The sequence below is a fragment of the Branchiostoma floridae genome, chromosome 13, assembly GCF_000003815.2.
Source record: "Branchiostoma floridae strain S238N-H82 chromosome 13, Bfl_VNyyK, whole genome shotgun sequence".
In the NCBI taxonomy this organism is placed as follows: Eukaryota; Metazoa; Chordata; class Leptocardii; order Amphioxiformes; family Branchiostomatidae; genus Branchiostoma; species Branchiostoma floridae.
In genome coordinates this window covers 2,733,660-2,750,662 of record NC_049991.1, presented here as the reverse complement: position 1 = coordinate 2,750,662, position 17,003 = coordinate 2,733,660, and the positions used below count along the sequence as shown (strand labels likewise).

The 17,003-nt window shown below is 43.5% G+C and overlaps 2 protein-coding genes across 2 annotated transcripts; both read left to right on the top strand.

Moving 5' to 3' along the window:
* The first annotated feature begins 317 nt into the window (after positions 1-317).
* LOC118429328 (galactose-3-O-sulfotransferase 2-like) lies at positions 318-3,292 on the top strand. The gene is made up of 4 exons (XM_035839808.1): positions 318-612; positions 1,527-1,617; positions 2,364-2,419; positions 2,929-3,292. The coding sequence occupies exons 2-4, from the start codon at positions 1,543-1,545 to the stop codon at positions 3,290-3,292; spliced, it is 495 nt and encodes a 164-aa protein (XP_035695701.1). The 5' UTR covers positions 318-612; positions 1,527-1,542.
* Positions 3,293-3,516: 224 nt separating this feature from the next.
* Positions 3,517-7,682, top strand: LOC118429375 (galactosylceramide sulfotransferase-like). The gene is made up of 4 exons (XM_035839854.1): positions 3,517-3,858; positions 4,782-5,060; positions 5,661-5,828; positions 6,790-7,682. The coding sequence occupies exons 1-4, from the start codon at positions 3,667-3,669 to the stop codon at positions 6,943-6,945; spliced, it is 795 nt and encodes a 264-aa protein (XP_035695747.1). The 5' UTR covers positions 3,517-3,666; the 3' UTR covers positions 6,946-7,682.
* Positions 7,683-17,003: the final 9,321 nt, after the last annotated feature.

Below are 17,003 nucleotides of genomic sequence, written 5' to 3'. Positions count from 1 at the left end.
CACATTACTTATTGACCCAAATAAGACTGGACCGGTTGACCCATTTGAGCATGTCTACTGCGACAAGCTTGATGAGACGTATGGTAGAAAACAATCAAATTGTGAAAATTTTGGCCCAACATGGAGACTTTTTTGGTTAGGAGGAACAGGTAGGGTCTAAGCTTTCCCATTTTGGTCAAAATGTGCTCAGTTTAGCCGTTTAGCGCGGAAGGATTTTAGTTATTGGGTCATATGAGTGGTATTTGATAGGAGAAAAGTGGGTCAAAGGTGAGATTTCTTTCATAGAGCGACAATTCCCCGGAGTTTGAGCTGAACAACCCTCTGTTTTCTTTTAGTGTTTACAAAGATGACCCTTGTGACTGGTGGAGAAAAAATTTTAGGTTTAAATTAGGGTTAGTACTTTTCTGAAGCCTTCTTGTAACATGCTTTCCTATGGAGAGGTCCAACTGTGTTATCAGCCATCCACTAACGATGTCTTTTTTACGTGGTACAACCAGTTTTTCGTGTTACTGTTTAACATAACGTAGTATTTAGGGTAATGTTGTAGTAGTCTGTCCATTTGAAATTTTGTGCACGACATGTAGAAATAAAACAACAAAATCATTGTTTAAGGTAAGGAAATATTAATTTTTCTTCAAGTACTTGTATTTCAGCAAAACTATTTATTGTTTGGTACTTTGTTTATACCATTGCGATTTAATCAATGCATTGAGCTACATGTGGTCATGGATGTATATCATCGCACTCAAGTCTTTGTACACAAAGATTTGTCGGAAATCATAAACAAATAATTGGCCTCCACTGTACTGACCATGGAATAAGCCCTTTCACAGAGACCAGTACGCATGTGCGGAGACAACAGTTCTAGGTAGGTAATATGTCAAGGGTAAAGGCCCTCAAAAAGTAAACAGTCCTTGTCTCGACCATCGTTTCGATTTGCACAACAAAGTCCAGGCGTTTTTTTTTACTTTTTCAGTGCCTTTACCTTTGACATATTACTGAATGAAGACCTCTATTGTACAGTTTAATTGCCCAACCGAGCTAAGTACAGGTCACAACAAGTCAAAACATATATACATAAAAAAAGTATCACAAATCTTGTCTAACACAGAAGTTCGGCTTCTTCTCGCTTCTTTATAATGGTAAAAATGTAGGACTGTATGGGTTTAGCTATGGTTAGTTTGTCAAACTAGTACCTAGAATTCCTGTCACCTACCCTGGTATCCAGAGAACAGCGCTCGCGGCTACGGTTCTTTCCCGGGCCGCTAGCAACATAGCCCCGTAAACCGACTTTAGCCGGCCCGGGGAGATACTGCGTGAAGGCGTAAAGTCCCTTAGCCGGCTAAGTTGTACTCTGATATCCAGGGTACCTGTCACCGCACATGCGTTTTGATCTCTGCGAAAGGCCTTATAGAGGGAAAGCGGACATTTAAGTTGCCCCTTAGTAACACAAGGCCATATTTCGCAGTGAGACAGTTACAGGTGTCTAACTATCAACTTGTCTTTAACTTTATTCCAATTACTAGACCACAACAAGCAAAGATGAGCACTAGGGCACTTTTCACTGTGATGTTAGTCATCATCATCAATGGAACTGCCATTTATTACTATTCCCAGGTTAGTAAAGTACATTTGCAAGCAATGCTTCTCCTGGTTACAAAAAATACTTATAGATAAAATAAAGAAACTTGCTCTTTGACTTCATCAACCACTAGCCTCTAAAACAATTAATTATTTATTTGCAAAATCATGCCCGAAGGCTAATTGCACCAAGATAAGTAGATAGTGTGATACATAAAACTAGCGTCTAACCAACTATATGATACAATGAATAGTATTTACTTATTCATTTATTTATTTGGATTCTCCACACTGGATGGTATGGCGGAACAGGTGTCAAAAGACACCTTTTCGAAGCCGCCATACCTTAGTATTGTCGGGTTTGACTTCTTTAAAAAGGCAGTGGTTAATGAACTGTCCCACGTTCTGTATGATGGTGGGGTTTTGTGCTTTTAGTAGAAATATAGTCTTTTGGTGACCTCTTAGGTGGTAAAAGCTTGGTGAAATTGTGGCAACTGTTTTAGATAATGTGTTTCTTTCGGTTTCACAGTGGGAACACTGACTGATAAAATGTGTTTCATTTTCCACTGCGTTCATTGAGCAAATGTACACAATCTCTCGTGGACAGGGAGCTCTTAATTATATTGGACAACTTGTTTTGCATTCAGCTTGTGACTGTAACCCTGTGACATGTTTAAACTACTCTACAGAGCAAGATGACTCATCAAATTGAAAGTCCGAAACATCGGCCACAGATATGGAGAATATTCACATGGATAATAAGATAAACTCGTTTGCTACAGATATCACGGAACGTTGAACAGACATCTGAAGAATCATCTGTACAATATGAACAACAGTACGTATGAATTCACTCTTTTGTGTACCTTTTGTGTCACAGATCCATGGCATAAGATGTACCAAACTGGCCAAGGAGTGTAGTCTGAGCATTTGCCTTGTAGCGAAACACACTCCTAAGCCGGCTTCGCTCCTCTGCCAGCTTTTGATACTATCTTATCTATGCTACCATAGGAATAGGATCTGCTTGGAGATTAGCAAATCTGGCCTACGGTCTTCTCTTGAGTCTACATGAGAGCCTCACGTAGAACTACAGTAGGTGGACAAACGTGAGGGGGTGTTAGAATGATAATAATGAAGCAGGGGCTGTGTACAGGGGTGCATTTTAATGGAAAGCGTTCCTGGTCACCATATCGCAATGTTACATGAAATAAACAAGGTGCCTGCTAAATGTGCAGAGACTGTCACAACAATAAATATGAATAGAGACTATCTGACAAATGTACATTTATGTGAAATATGACCATTGGCGTTTACTGGGGAAATGTGGTAACAATACATTTTTTTCAGGGATCAAACTCACATTAAAGACAACAAAAGAAAAGAAACAAGAACATCATCAAAAAGCTGTCATCCAAGAAGAAAGTTTGTCTTCATCAAAACCCACAAGACCGGGAGCTGTACTGCCGTGAACATCTTTCAGAGATATGCCATCAGTCACCATCTGTCTGTGCTGATGCCATCCGGAGGGCATCTGCTCGCCTGGCCCTTCCCTCCTGCAGAAGAGGACTATGTCCACACCCCAGATGAACAGTATGACGTCCTGCTGAACCACATGCGGTACAATAAAACATGGCTACGGAACAAGTTCTCGGCTGACACAGCCTACATCTGTAAGGAACGTTATATAGTAGATTTCAAACAATCCAAATAGTAAGGTTCTTTAGGCACAACCAAGGGTAGTTACTTCCAACGTTTCGGCATCTGTCAGACACCATCATCAGGGTAGAATGACTGGCAGCAGCAAGAATGCCGTCCCAAACGTGGCAGAGACGAGGGGGTTACAAGCTGAGCCACGTTTGGGACGGTATTCTTGCTGCTGCAGCGCCACCTACATCGGCTATAAGTGCAATATATGGCAACCATGGCATTGTATATGCAAAATGTATAGGACAATACATATAAATATGGATTCGTATTATATACGACGGGAGATTTGCCTTGTACGGTTGTTATGCACTAAAGTTTGTTATATCCTTGGCTCACACAGCCATCATCAGAGAGCCAAGCAGCCATTTGAAGTCGGCCATGAACTACTACCATCTTCCCGAGCTACTGAAGATCAAGTCTAAGAACCCTGTCCAGACGTTTCTGCAGGACCCGTGGAAGTACAAGGACCTGTCTGAGGCTTACTTTGACTTCTGTAAAGTAACCTGGGACGGCACCAGGAACTTCCTGTCATTTGATTTGGGGTACCCTACAGAGGGAGCAGAGGATAAGGTATTTTATGTCTATAGCTAAATTGTGGAAATTTCCTTACTCTGATTCTTTTTCGTTTCGTTCTTATGCTTTGTTGTGATTGTAGTTACGAACCTCTTTCTACAGCGAACAGGCGACAGTATAATTCCAGACAAACACTCTAATTCCGGAAAACCTTAATAATTTGAAAATAAATTATACCTGGCATGATATATCAAAGGATAGTGAATGCGTATGTTGTAATTAGATGTCTCTACGAAGAAAGGTCTACAGAATTCTGGCTCAGGTTCCCAGAATTCTGGCTCAGGTTCTCAGAATTCTGGCAGAATTCTAGCAGAATACTAGCACAATCCCCAGAATTCTGCAGAATCGGCCTTCTTCATGGAGACATCTAATTGCAACCTATATATTCATCATCTTTTGATACATCATACCTACAAATATTAATTCATCTGGTTAATGTATTTTGAAATGAATTAAGGTTTTCCGGAATTAAAGTGTTCGTCCGGAATTATACTGTTGCCTGTTAGTGTCCATTTTAACTTACCCTGACCATTTCCCTAATCAATTCTTAAAACATTTCATTTTGAATAAGTGTCATGGATTAGCCACTGCGCGTAAACTTACATCACATCTTTTACGCCACAAAGTAGTTACTCGAGCAACTGGATATGGTTTTGGAAAAGGTCAGACGTTTCAACTGCTATCCCGCAGTTTTTGTCAGCGACACTGAAGAGATCTTGTTGGAGAGGGTTTGTATATTCTAGCTGTGAACTTCAGAACTGTAAGCCGTAAAGCTGACGAAAACTGCGGGATAGCAATTGAAACGTCTGACCGTTTCCAAAACCATATCCAGTTGCTTGAGTAACTACTTTTTGGCGTATCTTATGTACCTGGATGTCTAACCTACATCGACGTATCCCATCGTTTACTCTATGTAAAAGGAACGAGCTCGTAGGTACATCAGCGAACTAGAAGCGGACTTCACGCTGGTCTTGCTGCTGGAACACCTGGACGAGTCTCTGGTTCTCCTCAGACGTCTGATGTGCTGGGAGTTGCGAGACGTTCTGTACGACGTCGAGGGAAAAAACAATCGGACTTACCCGTACAAATCTTACATCCCCACCGCCGAGGAACTCGCCAACCTCCGCCGGTGGAAGGCCGTGGATTACCTAGTGTATGACACGTTCAACGCCTCCTTGTGGAGGAAGATTGCAGCACAGGTAAATCCCCTGTCACACATGTAGGACTATGTGGCGTTGGCCGTGGCGCAACTGGTAGCGCGTTCGGCTCGGAATCTAGAGGTCCTGAGTTCGATCCCCGACGTTGTGCCCTTGGGAAAGGCACTTTACACGACCATCCTCACAGAGTGACCTCACTTAAAAATGCCCTCACTTAAAAAAAGGGTACATGACTTCGGTACCCTGTATGTGGCACTGTTTATATATGTAACAAAACTTAAGTGCAGTGCACTGTTTATATATGTAACAAAACTTAAGTGCAGTGCCACGGTGTCCTCGTCTGTCCAAAAGCAAATAGAAAAAACATACTTAGGACTACACTTCTTTGGAACCACTTCGCTTCTCTGATCAGACCTAAGAAGAGTACGATTTTCCCTGAGCTAGATCTTTAAAAGTCTAGTAGTAGGCAACGTCGCCGACCAACCACAGATGACCTTGCTAAGCACCATGGCCTGGAGAAGGTTGGGAGGCCATAGTTGGCTTCTGTGAGACAGGTACACTTGGTGAACGGAACAAGGATAACAGAGAAGCGAAAAGTTAAATTCAAAATGATAAACGGTACCTGACTATCTGTTGTCACAGGGTCCATATTTTTACGAGGAGCTCCACTACTTTCGAGAAGTGAGGAAGAGTGTAAGCAAGTTCTGCCACACGCTGAAACGTCATCAACAGCCTCTCATCATAAAGGCGTCCAAGTGGAGTCCACAGTTTGCTGTAAATTCCATGTACTGCAGAGGTCTACAAACCAGAGTATGTAACGGATTCTTTACTGATCAACGCTTTCCTTGAGTATAAGCTTCATCTTAAGCGGTAGTTGTCAATTAGTACAAAATTGTCAAGATGTATACTTCTTTTACTGAGGCTGCTGCTAATACCACTGCAACAACTACTACATGTACTACAACACGTACAGCTACTGCATGTACTACTACTACATGTACTACTACACGTACTACTACTGCATGTACTACTACTACATGTACTACAACACGTACAGCTACTGCATGTACTACTACTACATGTACTACTACACGTACTACTACTGCATGTACTACTACTACATGTACTACTACACGTACTACTACTGCATGTACTACTACTACATGTACTACTGCACGTACTACTACTGCATGTACTACTACTACATGTACTACTACACGTACTACTACTGCATGTACTACTACTACATGTACTACTACACGTACTACTACTGCATGTACTACTACTACATGTACTACTACACGTACTACTACTGCATGTACTACTACTACATGTACTACTACACGTACTACTACTGCATGTACTACTACTACATGTACTACTACACGTACTACTACTACGTGAACTACTACACGTAATACTACTACATATACTACTACACGTACTACTACTACACGTTCTACTGCACGCACTACTTCTACATGTACTACTACACGTAGTACTACTACATGTACTATTGCACGTACTACTACTACTACATGTACTATTGCACGTACTACTACTACTACATGTACTACTACTACATGTGCTACTACTGTATGTACTACTACTGAATGTATTACTACTACATGTACTTCTACCTCTACTACTACTGTCAGTCTAGTAAAGACTGGTGTTAACTGACACTTATTAGATCCAGATATTCTAGATCTATTTAAGTTTCACACGAATGGTGATAAGTTGTTATACTGTACTTTTGTTTCTTATACAGGATATTCCACTTGGCGAGTATATCAGAAAACGTGCATCGGTAAAAAACAAGAAGGAGTGGAGATCCCTGGAAGTTCGCGAAAACATGCATCGTATTATCCAAGGTCTACCTGCTGTAAAATACAAATACGAGGCTGAGGCAAAAAAGGAAACATAAATATTTGCCTCGTAAAGTTGCTACGGCCGCGTGGCGCGTTGGTACATCCGATCCCTCGATCTCGGAAGTTAGCAACGTCCGGTCCGGATAGTGGGAGACCGACCAAGGACGTCCGGATTGCCGTAGCCTCTCTACGAAACCGTCTTCCGGGAGGGACGTAAAACGGGGGTCCCGTGCTCGAGGAGGTGGCTGGACCACGTTAAACAGCTCCATTGCTCATAATTTCGGTACCTACTGGCTGGCAAAATACACCTGGTGATTATTATTATTAAAGCCAACTTTAGAGTGTGCCTAACTACTAGTATCTAGCCCAACCAATTGCAAGCTACTAGTATATAGTATAGGGGGCCTGCTAAGTGAACATGTTGTTGTCTACAATAGGAGAGTCTATTTGATGTAGCTTGTTTAGTATTGAAAAAGGCAGATACTACAATGTAGCTTCTGACCAAAGGTACATGCGTTTGTGTGTTTGTGTATTGCCCCAACAAAATATGAGAAACATTAGATGTACATGCCCAATGAACAGAAAATTGTATCTCAGTTCTTCTAGTCTCTACTACAGATGATATTTGAAACCTATAAGGTCCGAAGCTTATTATTGAAGATGAATTTCACTTTATAATGGAATGCTCTACTAGTAGGCTACTAATCTGTAATGTTGATTTAATGAATAAAGATTGAATCATGCAAATGAGGTCTTGGTTTGCATGATTCATGGTTTGTTTTCCCTACACCGACCCAACTACCACTTGAAGATCCATTCACAGATTCTCCTGTATGTCATGCTGCCCACGAACAATCACACCCTACTACAAACCCACGCAGTCACAAACACAAACCACCCACTCATCCCGGCCAATATCACAAACTGCACCGCAAAGCTAAGGTCACAACCCGCCGTACGTGCAATTTGTCCGTACGTTTTTTTGGGAGGCCACGTCCAATTTCTGAAAACATTCAGGCTGTACAGGGCAGGCGCGTCACCTGTACTGGCACGTACGGGGGCGAATCCGCAGCACAAAGTTTTGCCTCACGTAAAGTTCTACGGCGTGTCTGCGCGCTGCAAAATCCGTCGGATTCCCTATGAGTTCGTACGGAGGCGGTACTTACCACTTACGGATCCTAAAAGATTTCCCACGTTTATGCACGTAGACAGCACGTATTTGCACGTGCGGCGGGTTGCGCCCTTAGCTTACCTTCTCGGCAAAGGTAATAACAGTCATTTGGACCATGTCAGTCCATCATAAAATTTTATGATGTCATGTTTCACAAATTTCTCATCAATGCAAAGGGTAGTAGGCGCACTGAAATACTTGACTCATAGTGTAATATTATTTCATTCAAATGTTTTCAAACTTCATCATAAGAGGCTATCACTTTACTTGTTGATTTGTACAATTTTCATTATACAGATTTATTTGGTTAAAAGCCAGCCTGTGATTCTGTTTTACGCCACTATAATGGCATACAATTTCTTTTTTTCTCTCAAACGTATCAAAATAGATATACTTATTAAATATCTCTATATGAAAATATACATATTTCTTAAAAGACCTTTTTGGCACAAGATATACTCTGCTTTCAGATTTCAGGTCATTCTTTAAAAAGTCCCCAACTTGTTCATATCGGATGATGAATTTTACACCCTGTCCGACTCCTGGTTGTCCAGCCACATCGTCAGTTCACTGGCTACCAGCGACAGCACCTTCCTGGTGTGAAAGTCCTGGTACTGTCGGTAGTAGGGACAGGAGAGGTCGGTACCGGTGGGGGTGACGCCTCGCTCGCATGCCGACAGCTCCACGCTGTTGGTCGACTCCCACGGGCAGGGATCGTCGGCGATGTAGTTGACCAGGACCCTCTCTCCTGCGACCACGTCATGGTAGATGGGCGCGACTCTGGACAGGCGGGGATCGTAGTACGTGCGGGGTGGTGGATTCTCTGGCGCCTTTCTCTTCGGCTGTGGTCGGGAGTCGTCTTCTAACTCTTCAACTTTTCTCTTCTGACGCTTTCGACGGACCTTAGAGGCACCAGCAGCCGTCTCCTCAGAAGCTGCCCGTCTGGCTCTGCGGTAAAGGCGGGCGGCTCGACGGACAACCCTACCGCAGATGTGCTCGACCGTGCCCTCCACGTCGCCTTCCCCCTGATGTGCAACAATCTTCTCTGCTGCCTCTCGGAGCTTCGCCACAGACACATGGCGATCATCGGACTGAACAGCGGGCTCATCGTGCTGAGAGTCGGTTACTGGGGAGACAAAATGGGCAAAGTCGGACGAGTTGGACGGTATCACTTTCTCCAAAGGATAAGAAAGAATCGTACAACCTTTGTAAGGTAGTTGAGCTGAAATAAATCTAAGAGAGTCGGTTACTAGGAGGACAAAATGGACAAAGTCGGACGAGTTGGACGGTATCATAAAATGACAAAAAAACATACAGTCTTTGAATTTGTAGGTTAACGTTAGTTGATCTGAATTCAATAAATCTATCAGTGCAGAGCGTAAGAGATGGCAGTCTGAAATTACCTCTGTGTCCGAATGTTAGTTGCCGTGAACGTCACACGTGACTAACCATGACTGCCGGTGTGATCCAGTTCCACACACACGGCTGGTTCAGCTGCCTCTCGGAGCGTCGCCACAGACGTGTACACACGGCGATCATCGGGCCGAACAGCGGGCTCATCATGCTGAGAGTCGGTTGCTACGGAGACAAAATGGGCAAAGTCGGACGAGTTCTTCTCCAAAGGATAAAATGGAATCGTACAACCTTTGAAAGGTAGTTGAGCTGAAATAAATCTATCAGTTTAGAACGTGGGAGATGATCATGACAGTCTGAAATTACCTCTGTGTCCGAATGTTAGTGACCGTGAATGCTAACCATGACTACCGGCGTGATCCACTTCTACACACACGGCTGTTTCAGGAACGTTAACCAGACAGCAGACGTCAGGACGCTCCAGACGGACAGGTGAACTCTCCTTCCCGCCATCGCCCTGACCCAAGTCGCGCGTCTTCGTCTCCATATCTCCAGAAAATGTGCGGCAAACTTGGCGAGAAGTGTGTCAAGTTGACTCAAAAACAAGGCGCGTTGTTCGAAAACTTTCGAATTTGACATAACGCGTAGGCGCCACGCCCATTTGTGACGTCTTGTATAGAACATTCGAACAGCGGTTCGTTTTGGGGTTAACAACATCAGAGGTGGGCAGACCCGCTACTGAGTGACTACCAGAGTTCCGGACGCGTGTAGAGCGTCAAGTCTGGTTTATAAATCCCGAAGTACAGCAAGTGCACGACATTTTTCTGACAGAATGCCTTCTGCAAAGTATACAACGTATTAACATGTCCGGTATTCATAGAGGAAGAAGAACTTGATTGCACGACAATTGTAAAGGTTACAATGTGTGGCAACAACTTACAAAGCAATTGAATTACACTATACATCTATTAAATGATTCTAGGAAACTAATCTAATTCTATGAATGATAAGGTCATATTGATTCCATTATATGAATGACATCCGTGCGAGCATCAACGTTTGGCCTTTTTCGAAGAAGCTATTGACTATTCCACCGTTTTCATATCTACAATGATCTAAGAACACAATAAGACTTTGCTTACAAACTGCCAGACAAAGATGGTACCATTACTGTGCTTTGATTGCAGATAAACCAGTCAAATAACATATTGAAATATGTACAAGTAACGCTACACCTCTACAGTAGAGTACAGTAGTGGGTTGCTCTGTGACGTTGTTTACTTCAAAACGAACCGCTGTTCGAATGTTCTATACAAGACGTCACAAATTGATGCGGCGCAGCGTAATTTGTCGAATTCGAAAGTTGTTGTCGAGTCAACTTGACACAACTCGCCACGTTTTCTGCCCATTTTCTGGAGATATCGAGACGAAGACGCGCGACTTGGGCCAGGGCGATGGCGGGAAGGAGAGTTCAACTGTCCGCCGGGAGTCATTGTCAGTCACGTGTGACGTTCACGGCCACTAACTTACATTCGGACACGGAGGTAATTATGTTTTCCCGAAGGTGAAAACATATTGTTTTGCTGGCCTGCTAAATTCCTTCCGTTTTGCTTCCTCCTTTAGCCAATCAAAACTCAGATTTGGAAATGACGTCATCCGAAAAGTCAGAAAAGTCCCGAACAGATGTGAGGTGTAAACACTATCCATGCAGAAAGTTGTCTATGCCTGTGTACTTCAGAATGTGGTCCTTAAAATAGCCAAAATACACTTTTTTTCACAAAACTGTACAGAAACAAACTGATTTAAGTGATTTTGACAAGAACAATTGCGTGACGGTTACTGTATTTCATTGTGCGCCAAACCCGTTCACAAAACATGTCTACTATCAGAGTAATTATTTTCCTTTGTTGTTATTATTTAGCGTTGATTATATATCATATCTTTCATTATCATTTAGACTATGTACATTACGTTTCATTATTACTTGTACCTAGTTTCTGAGGGGGAGCCATGAAAGGCTGCTCAGGCTTCTGTTCCCCCCTGCATGTCTTCTTTTCATTCTATCTATCATTTGTTTTTAGTTGTATATATGGTGAAAATAAATGAATAAATAAATAAATGCAGCTTATCACGTCCGTTTTCGATTCCAACGTCATCAGTAGTTAACCTTTGACAATTTGCTTGAAGTAGATTATATATAAAGTGAAGAGACAGTTTAACTGGTTAGACGGCATTTCCAGACAGTAGCGACTGTGGCAGACCAGCGCCGCAAGCTTGAAGATCTCTGACGTTATCGCCAATTTTGTTTCCTTGCAGGTGGGATATATCTAGTGTACGTATACGGTAAACAGGGTTTGAAAAGCTACATATATAGAAAGTTAATTTACGTAGGTATCATTTTAGAAAGCATGTACTGATGTTTCCTGTTTAGGAAAGGATCTTTCCTTGTTAGCATTTTTCGTTTTTGCCCTCGCGCATTAATTTTGGGGTCTCCAGAGGATGTCATTCATAAAATTAAATCTGTGTGGCCTAAGAGTAAGACGTTTCCAATGAATTAGCCTGGGAACTACAGTCAGACCTGCCCAAGCGACCACCTGTTCTTAGCGGCCACCTGGTCATTATGACCGCTTTTTCTCGGTCCCGAAAATTTTCCCCATTGACGTAAGCATTAAGCGACCTCTTAACAACGTCCACCTGGCCACCGCGACCGCCCAAAATTGTGACTAAATCCCTACCCATAACGACCGCTTCATTTTCAAATCTTGAGGTGTCATCGACTGTCAATGATAACTAGCACGATTTTGTGCCGAATTTGGCCAGTTTGCGTAGGATTTTGACTAACATTACGATGCTATGTTCAAAATAAACGGGCGGCGAATGCACGCGCGTGTGCTTGCTATTTGCCATTAAACACAACGGAAACCATATAAACTATGCATCTGGCATGTTGTGAGTCGATACTCTTCTAACCGACCACCTGGCCAAATCGACCGCTTTTGCCCGGTTTGACTGTATTTGATTACTACAGGGGAATATGACAGTCGCTGCCATGAAAAAATCAGAGCAGCCAGGACAAGGAGCCCCCATGGCAATCCTATAACCTCTGACCTACATGGTGACACTAGTCTCATCGTCACTGGGATCTAACCCAATTTTGTTTCCTTTTCTATTCCTCAGCTGGGCACATTGGGGCGAATCCATAACCATTCTGGGTTTTTCAAAACTTTTTCCCCCCAAAAAAAAAAACAGTTTTTCCCCAAATTCCAACAACCGGTTTAAAAAAACCAAAAAAACCAAGGGTTTTCCCACACAAACACTGGAATTTTACTCTTTAATTAACACCACCACAAACAAGTCATAAAAATGCTGTAAGTTGATAACACAAACATTAGGCACACCAAAAGGAAATATTTGTGACAACTGGCGAACAAAGTCTTTCCATGGCAACCCATTTGACAATTTTTCTTCCTTGTATGAAAACACTCTTAAAGTCACATATATATATTCTTCAGTACAAAGCTATAAAAAAAGTAATACAAGAAAAGCAACATTTTCATGTTTCACTCCCAGTAATTTGCTTCGTGTCAAGCTACTCACACACAATACTGTTCCATTAGTCTCGGCCCCGAGGCGTCGTCAAAAAAAAACGTTATATTAGCTGCAATACAGATAACATAATCGCTCGTATTTGCTGTATACCAGCTAATATTCTCATGTCACTACAAAATACTTGTAACGTCATATGTAGACTTAGTAAACGATGATTTGTATTATCACCACAAAAGGTATGTAGCTGACGATTATGATTTTTATGATCACTGCTCTCTTTCCACGCCCACCAGTAGGGCTGTACTCCAGACTACAGGGGTAGGACTTAATGGTAAAGTGTTGGTCCAGCTTCAGCGTGGTGTTAGTCCCTGGTGTCAGCTCCAGCCCAGGGGCCTGGAACGAGGCTAGCAGAGCTCTGTAGTCAGACGCCAGGTTAGGCATGCCCTCTGCAGTTGTAGCAGGGTAGCGGTCCGGGAAGCCCTGAACGTCCTCTTCCAGATTCACTAGTGTGCCTAGATATGGCAAAAAGGAATAAAAGAACGATCAGTCCTACAGGGCCCACAGACACCAGGTTAGGCATGCCCTCTGCAGTTGTAGCAGGGTAGCGGTCCGGGAAGCCCTGAACGTCCTCTTCCAGATTCACTAGTGTGCCTAGATATGGCAAAAAGGAATAAAAGAACGATCAGTCCTACAGGGCCCACAGACACCAGGTTAGTAGGCATGCCCTCTGCAGTTGTAGCTGGGTAGCGGTCCGGGAAGCCCTGAACGTCCTCTTCCAGATTCACTAGTGTGCCTAGATATGGCAAAAAGGAATAAAAGAACGATCAGTCCTACAGGGCCCACAGACACCAGGTTAGTAGGCATGCCCTCTGCAGTTGTAGCTGGGTAGCGGTCCGGGAAGCCCTGAACGTCCTCTTCCAGATTCACTAGTGTGCCTAGATATGGCAAAAAGGAATAAAAGAACGATCAGTCCTACAGGGCCCACAGACACCAGGTTAGTAGGCATGCCCTCTGCAGTTGTAGCTGGGTAGCGGTCCGGGAAGCCCTGAACGTCCTCTTCCAGATTCACTAGTGTGCCTAGATATGGCAAAAAGGAATAAAAGAACGATCAGTCCTACAGGGCCCACAGACACCAGGTTAGTAGGCATGCCCTCTGCAGTTGTAGCTGGGTAGCGGTCCGGGAAGCCCTGAACGTCCTCTTCCAGATTCACTAGTGTGCCTAGATATGGCAAAAAGGAATAAAAGAACGATCAGTCCTACAGGGCCCACAGACACCAGGTTAGTAGGCATGCCCTCTGCAGTTGTAGCTGGGTAGCGGTCCGGGAAGCCCTGAACGTCCTCTTCCAGATTCACTAGTGTGCCTAGATATGGCAAAAAGGAATAAAAGAACGATCAGTCCTACAGGGCCCACAGACACCAGGTTAGGCATTCCCTCTGCAGTTGTAGCGGGGTAGCGGTCCGGGGAGCCCGCAACGTCCTCTTCTAGATTCACCAGTGTGCCTATAGATATGGAAAAAAGGAATAAACGAACGATCAGTCCTACAGAACCTACAGACACCAGGTTAGGCATACCCTCTGCAGTTGTGGCGGGGTAGCGGTCCGGGAAGCCTTCAATGTCTGCCGTCAGATTCACCAGTGTGCGCATGCCTGGATATAGCAAAATGGAGTAGAATCACTCCTACAGTACCCACAGACGTTGGCTCCAATCAAAATTTTATAACAGGACAAAAGAATGGCTTGTCTATTAGATCACAGTACAGGACAAGTGGAGTCATTGCGGTGTAATTGTAGTGTGTTTGGCCCATAACCCAGAGGCCCTGCGTTCCAAACCGTTGATCTTGTGACCTTGAGAAATGTACTTTTCTCGGGTGAACCAAGTTTCGGTTAGGGCTGTTCCTTGGATAGGGCCTTTAAAGGAGGCCCCGTGTTTGAGGACAGTCTGTAAATGCGGTAAAGTTCGCGGGAATTCAATTTCGCGGTAGTGGAAAAAAAGGACCTTTCGCGGTGGACTTAATTTCGCGGTAGCACGACGCACTGTAGTATCTTAATGCCCTGGGAAAATGTTCGTGGTGGTTTTAGATTCGCGGTGAAATGGCCAACGCGAAAACCGCGAACATAAATCCACTGCGAACATTCCGCAGTTACAGTAATACCTCAAGCACGTTACAGTACCCACTAAACTTATCGAAAAGAGTCCTCCCTAGTGCGAGTGGATCTACAATCCTCTGGTCGCATCTGGGGCAATTACGTATACTGTCACCAGAGTTAACCCTGAATGGCAGCCACTCCAGAAACTTGCAATTAACCCCCACCTATTGTAAGCACCCCGCAAGTCAGCCTATGGCTGCAAAGAGAGATTAGTCGGCCCATCCAATAAAAGAAATAAAAACTAACCAGTAAGCAAAGGAAATATGCAAACAACAGGCAAAAGGAATCAGTAGTTAGAAGTCATCAAACATTTAATGAAGAATAAAAGGATACTGAATAAGTTGAAAAAATAATATTGGGAAAGCTGTAAGTGAGGTAAGGTTTGGGTCAGGTTCCATCCTTACTTTGGACACGGATGGTATTATTTCCATCCAGAGTGGGAGTTGCAAAGGCGAAGGGTCTCGAGTCCGGATCACCCCTGTACTGCAGGGTGGTTATGGTGCCGGTCCGGTACCAGTGAGGACTGACCTGCCGAGAGCCGCTCTCACAACTGGGAACTGGAACAAAAATAGCAATGCTGATGTTGACGTTATTTGGCGTTACAATAGCAACACTCATCATTGTATCTATGAATACATATAATGACCCCCATAGCAATCACCAAAACTGTTATTGTCTTCAGCTATCGGATTTATGTGTGTAAAGTTCTGTACATCACAAGCATTTTAGGAAGATGTTGACAAAACCATTTTACATGACACAAAAGGGGCATACTGATAGATAGATATTTCTTAGAACTGACCTGCGTCAATCTTGTACACGGACATCTTGTACCAACCACCGCACTTTTGCGTTGGGTTGCCACGGCAACGGCTGTTACATTCACCGTCGCACACCCTCTCACCCAGACCGTTGAAGTCCTCTTCTGTCCCACAGTAACAGTCATGGAAGGACCAGCTGCGACGGGAGCGCTCAACGGCTACAGAAAAGGCAGGGAAAATATGAAGAACTTACCGGTAACAAAAGTAAAGAATAGGAATGGCTTATTACAGACAAAATCCCATTCTGGGAAAGAAAAATAGCAACGGAATATATCATACAAGATGTGTGTATAAAATGGACATATACCAGCATAGGTGAAACCAGCATTCCTACATGCACTTGTGCACCTCTCCGTAGTCATGTAACCATACGTCAGGACCTTTGTTGGAAACTTGTGACGAGAGCCCTCCTGGTAGCACCCACGATATTCTGCAAAGAAAAACAACAGCGTATTATAGTGCAACATGCCATCAATAGATCCAAAATCTATCGTAGTACAGTAACAATATCAGCACATTTATTGGAATGATAAGATTGAGACTATGTTCTTACAGTACTATTTTCTGAAGCCCTAGGGTTGCTTAAGCCGCATGCGGACGCCGGCCGAATTTGTAGCTCGGTCAGAGCTCGCCGAATGTCAACATCGCCAGAGTATCGGCTGTATTTTTCGCTGAAAATCTGCCCCCTTTACAAATGGACGGAGCCCGTCCGACGTCCGTCCAACACAACTGATTATAATTTGTTAATGGGATTGTACTATGTCTTGAACATGGACGAAGTCAGAACTGAATAACCTTGTAAAAAGCCAATATTTGTGTCAAATTTAATTTCTGAGTTGCTGGATAAATGCAGGACATGAGTGGAGTGGACGGGTACACTGAAAACAATAATATCAACAGAAATGTTGTGATACACCAATCCGAAAACTACCACAAGAGCCATAAAGTGAACAGACCAGTCTTATTCAACATAATACAATAATTTTGACGTTACGGAAATCGGGCAAACCTCGGGCAAACCTTGGGCGAACCTCGAGCGAAGGCCGGCAAAGGCCCGTTCGAGTTTCAGACT

What these genes read in the sequence shown, in the direction of transcription:
- LOC118429375 (XM_035839854.1), top strand. Translation starts at nt 3,667, where the DNA reads ATGAACTACTACCATCTTCCCGAGCTACTGAAGATCAAGTCTAAGAAC. An exon ending in CAGAGGGAGCAGAGGATAAG is followed by an intron (nt 3,859 to 4,781) that starts GTATTTTATGTC and finishes TCTATGTAAAAG; the next exon opens with GAACGAGCTCGTAGGTACAT. An exon ending in GGAGGAAGATTGCAGCACAG is followed by an intron (nt 5,061 to 5,660) that starts GTAAATCCCCTG and finishes CTGTTGTCACAG; the next exon opens with GGTCCATATTTTTACGAGGA.
- LOC118429328 (XM_035839808.1), top strand. Translation starts at nt 1,543, where the DNA reads ATGAGCACTAGGGCACTTTTCACTGTGATGTTAGTCATCATCATCAAT. An exon ending in CCATTTATTACTATTCCCAG is followed by an intron (nt 1,618 to 2,363) that starts GTTAGTAAAGTA and finishes CGTTTGCTACAG; the next exon opens with ATATCACGGAACGTTGAACA. An exon ending in TCTGTACAATATGAACAACA is followed by an intron (nt 2,420 to 2,928) that starts GTACGTATGAAT and finishes CATTTTTTTCAG; the next exon opens with GGATCAAACTCACATTAAAG.